Source organism: Centroberyx gerrardi, chromosome 21 (assembly GCF_048128805.1).
Source record: "Centroberyx gerrardi isolate f3 chromosome 21, fCenGer3.hap1.cur.20231027, whole genome shotgun sequence".
Lineage (NCBI taxonomy): Eukaryota > Metazoa > Chordata > Actinopteri > Beryciformes > Berycidae > Centroberyx > Centroberyx gerrardi.
The window spans coordinates 2,288,508-2,293,507 of record NC_136017.1 but is presented as its reverse complement, the minus strand read 5'-3'; the positions used below and the strand labels follow the sequence as shown (position 1 = coordinate 2,293,507).

The window sequence follows — 5,000 nt, the reverse complement described above, 5'->3', positions numbered from 1 at the left end:
TCTTCTCCCTCTTCCCCCTCTTCCCCCTCTCCCCCATCTTCCCCATCTTCTCCCTCTTCCCCCTCTTCTCCCTCTCCCCCATCTTCTCCCTCTTCTCCCTCTCCCCCATCTTCCCCCTCTTCTCCCTCTCCCCCATCTTCTCCCTCTTCTCCCTCTTCTCCCTCTCCCCCATCTTCTCCATCTTCTCCCTCTCCCCCCTCTTCTCCCTCTTCCCCCTCTCCCCCATCTTCTCCCTCTTCCCCCTCTCCCCCATCTTCCCCCTCTTCTCCCTCTTCTCCCTCTCCCCCATCTTCTCCCTCTTCTCCCTCTTCCCCCTCTCCCCCCTCTTCTCCCTCTTCCCCCTCTTCTGGTAGTTCAGTGTGTCCGTTTGATATGACGTGATACGATACGACATAATATGATACAATACATGATATATAAAATGATACATCGTAATACATTATGATACAATACAATACAATTCAATACAACATGATTTTTAATTTAATTTAATTTTTACTAGGAATTTAAAAGCACAACAACTCAAAGGAGTATCATGACACAAAATCCCAGAGGATAGCACTTAAAAGTATTACTAAAAACACTTATTTCCAAAGTGGTCCTCGATGGAAACAAACAAACACAATACATGGAAACAAACAATTCGATGGAAACAAACAAAATTACAGGATAAACCTGCCAGTCCCCCTTGCAACCCCTCGCCCACGGTTCAAACTCCCTCCCTTAAACGTGACCCATCAACACACAAAGCCGCCTTAACTTTTGTTTTAAAAATTGCCTTTGTTTAATATGCAGGGCAGGTTGTTCCATAAGGAGATCCCAGTATAGAAAAATGAGCTTCTTGCTGTCTTACCTTTAACACGAGGAACACTGCATGACATCAATTTGACAGTTTATATATTCTGGGGCCCTTTTGTGAATTATATCAAACATATGGTTAAGTTTCAGTTGTTTAACTCGATCTTCAACAGGTAATAATCCAACTTCCTTCATTTCTACAGGTCCTATAAGTATATAGGAGCACTGAGCATGTATCTGATACGATACGATATGAAGCGATTTAAAATGACAATATGATACGATGTGATAAAATATAAAATGACAATATGATACATGATACGGTATGATACGATACGATACGATACAATATGAAGCGATTTAAAATGACAATATGATACGATATGTGATATGATACGATGTGATAAAATATAAAATGACAATATGATACGATACGATACGATACAAGATGATATGATACAATAAAATATGATACAGTATTAAAATACAACATGATATGAATGTTACAAAATGAAATGTTACAATATGAAGGGAGAGAGATAACAGAGAAACTACGATCAAAACAGTCGTTCTTCTACATTCTCTAACTGTGTTAACTTCTTGTAAATGAAATAACGCTTGCTGGGGACCCCCTGGAGCCCCCTCAAGGACCCTCTGGTGGTCCCCGGACCCCACGTTGAGCACCCCCGTGACAGACGTTGTGTTTCAGGGGAGGACGTTCCCGAGGAGGAGCAGCTGGGCTCCAGGGAGCAGCGCAGCCTGGAGCCGTGCGACAACACGCCCGTCATCGACAACCTGCCGCCCGCCGCGGGAGGACAGGGGGCGACCGGAGAGGAGAAGAGCAAATATGAAGAGGACATCAGCAACCTGTACAAACAGATGGACGACAAGGTGACAGTCTCTCTGAACTGACATGAGAGTTTCTCCTCCACAGATCCCCCCTCTCTCTCTCTGCGTCTCACTATGTATTCAATATATCTACTTTTCCCAAAACCACATTTTTCTTTATTTTTTACTATTTTCCACATTTTAGAATAACAGTAAAGACATGTTAAAGTGTTAAACAAATCAAAACTATCTTATATTTTAGATTCTTTGCCTTGATGGAAAGGAAAAGGCTTTGGAAAGAAATTCATACATAGGATCAACTTTTTATATTTGTCTAAGAAACTAATTTCAAGCATTTAAGCAGAAGCCTTTAGATCAAAATGGCTTTAAGAGAATGAGGAACATAATAGATTTAATCAGGTTTGACTGGTAGTGTGTATATTTAAAAAGATCATGCTGCCCTCATATTAAAGTTAAGAGTTTACTCTTTTAATTAATTCCCCTTTAATAAGCTGCATTTCCATTTTCTAATTCTTTACTTTTTTATTTTATCTAGCTATTTATATTGAATTTTCTCTCATGCATATAAAGTCTGACGTGTTGTTGGATTTTTGTCGCGTGTAATGTAATGGACAATAAAGATTTATCTGTTTAATATATTCATAACATTCATAACAGTATTGCATTATTGTCTCAGAAACGCAATAATGCAATACTGGATTGCCTTGACTCAGTTGTGGTCATTTCTTATGGGTTTTATTGTGATTTTATGTTGTATTATTGATGTTTTTACGGTGGTTCTATTGATTTTACTGGTTTTATTGTATGTTTCTGCTATGGTTTTACTGGTTTTTCTGTGTTTCATGTGCTTTTGTGATGTGTTTTTACTGCAAACCTAATACTTACCTTAATTGAACCCTCCTCTCTGCAGGACGATGAGATCAACCAACACAGTCAGCTGGCTGAGAAACTGAAGGAGCAGATGCTGGACCAGGAAGAGGTTCGTCTGCACTGTTCCTGTTAAAACTATCCATCCATTCTTTTCATTCAAAAAAACAAAAAAACAAAAACCATTCAATCTTGTCTCAAAATCTTATTTTACTAAAAACCAAGTGAAAAAATCTGCAAGTGAGGGGAGAGAAATTAATTTCTTTCCAGTGCAAATCAACTTGTTTCAACAGTTTTCTTTCAGTCAAGTAGCATTACATCCTGACACAAATAATAATAATAATCTTCTGTCACTTTCTGGCTTTACTTGTTAGAAGAAAATCTGGATTTTAATCTGGATTTATAATATGAGATAAAATGTTTTTTTGTGTGTTTTCACTCTGTTGGGAAGGATATTTTTAAAAACCAGAAAGATTACAGACCTCATCTTTCAAAATGATTATATATTAACTTAATCAGCCTCAATTTATTTTCCCTCAGTGATCCTGTAGCTGTCTGTAGCGCCACCCGGTGGCCTAATAAGACTTGTGCATGTTTTAATCTAAAAAAAAATCCCTTAAATTTGCCTTACTTCACTACACAGGCAATGATTCAGGTATTACAGAAGTCTGACTCGAGTCTCTCAGGTGTTCTGGGCTCAGTTCGATTCACTGTGATTTAACTGCTTTTGTGTTGAATCAGTGTGCGTGTGTGTGTGTTTCAGTCTGCGTGTAAGTGTGTGTGCCTGTAGGTGTCAGATTTATTTCTGCAGCGCTTCATCACAAAACCTCTCAAAGGAGAACCTGCAGACCTAGATCTAACAAAATGATGTGATACAGTATGCAGACACATTAAAAAACACAAAGAAACAAAACAAAGCACAAGACACAAAATAACACGTTGAATAACTGAATGAAGACAGACGAGATTCCAAAAGAAATGCAAATTTATGGAATATTTAGTGACTGAAGGGTGTGTGGAGAGGATAGTTAGATGACAGATCAGGTGAGACAAAAATACACAAATACATAAATACAAAATATACACTGAAGCCCCAGCCAAGACTTTTAATATTGATGTATACAGCAGTCCGGATTGCCTTAACTTGCCTTAAAATCTCTCTACCTGCAATACAGACAGTCATGGGATTCTGGACAAAATCATATCTGACAATAAAAATATTCTCTATTCTGGGGGTCCGAGGCTCTAATGTGGACTAAATTAGGAGTCCTTGATATGAAAAAAAATTGAGAATCGCTGATCTAAAATACATCCTAAGTAGGTGACTGAAGATTTTATAGAAGTTACAGTCTGTCCTAAATGAAGGGAAAGTTTGTTGTCATCAACCAATGGGAAGGCTGGAGCAGGGAGGAGTCAGCTTACTGCTGAGGGGGCGCGTTCAAGAGCTAAGAGGAAGATTTTGGTAATTGAACAACACTAAAAACAAGCGTTGCCTAACCTCAGACCCTCAGTGAAGGAAAAACTCCTAAAAGCTTATTAGGAAAAACTAATTTACTTGAGACTAAATACTTGAGACTTGACTTGACTTGATGCATGAAGAGAAGACTTGAGACTTGACTTGACTTGGGTTCTGGTGACTTGGGACTTGACTCTGACTTGTACTTTGATGACTTGAAAAGGTTTCTAAAGTCTTGACTTGAGATCTTGTGTTTGTGTAAATGACTTAGATTGAAAGTGATGAGATTTGTTCCAGCGGACGACTGAATTTAAATTCTGTTTTCTGAATTTGTATGGAATGATTGAATTTATTGAAGTTGAAACTGATTCTAGAAATCAAACTCATGATGCTCTTACCAAGTTTTTATCCTATTAAAACCATATTGCATTGAAAAGTCCTAGATATTTAGTTTTCTTTAAGATATTAAATTGATACTGGACTCTTGATTCGTTCTGACTTGACTTGCTGTTCTACATTTAGACTTGAGACTTGACATTAATGACATGGACTTGACTTATCTACCCATCTATCTGTCTAACTGGGTATCTCCCCCTCTCCATCCGTAGCTGCTGGCGTCGACGCGGCGCGACTACGAGAAGATCCAGGAGGAGCTCTGCCGGCTGCAGACGGAGAACGAGCTGGCGAAGGAGGAGGTGAAGGAGGTGCTGCAGGCGCTGGAGGAGCTGGCCGTCAACTACGACCAGAAGAGCCAGGAGGTGGAGGAGCGCGACCGAGTCAACCAGCAGCTGGCCGAGGAGCTGCAGCAGAAGACGGTGGGAGAAAAAAAATCAAGTTTGACGAGTGATTTTATGTGTGATGTGTTTTGTATGACAATCTGTATAACTTCATTCACCCACTATGTCCAGGAATTTGTCTTGAGGGCATTGGTAGAGAAGTACACTGACAACTACATATGTGTGTGTGTGTGTGTGTGTGTGTGTGTGTGTGTGTGTGCAGGCGGTGCTGTCGGCGGTGCAGAGGGAGCTGA

At 39.6% G+C, this 5,000-nt stretch overlaps 1 protein-coding gene across 1 annotated transcript in view; it reads left to right on the top strand.

The window, feature by feature from the left end:
• LOC139924254 (kinesin heavy chain-like) overlaps positions 1-5,000 on the top strand; it is a 31,270-nt gene that overhangs the window by 16,865 nt on the left and 9,405 nt on the right. Inside the window, exons 12-15 of the mRNA XM_071915254.2 lie at positions 1,508-1,689; positions 2,558-2,626; positions 4,579-4,785; positions 4,970-5,000. The exon at positions 4,970-5,000 is cut by the window's right edge and continues 122 nt beyond it. Coding sequence (XP_071771355.2) covers positions 1,508-1,689; positions 2,558-2,626; positions 4,579-4,785; positions 4,970-5,000 — 489 coding nt within the window. The remainder of the gene's footprint in view (positions 1-1,507; positions 1,690-2,557; positions 2,627-4,578; positions 4,786-4,969) is intronic.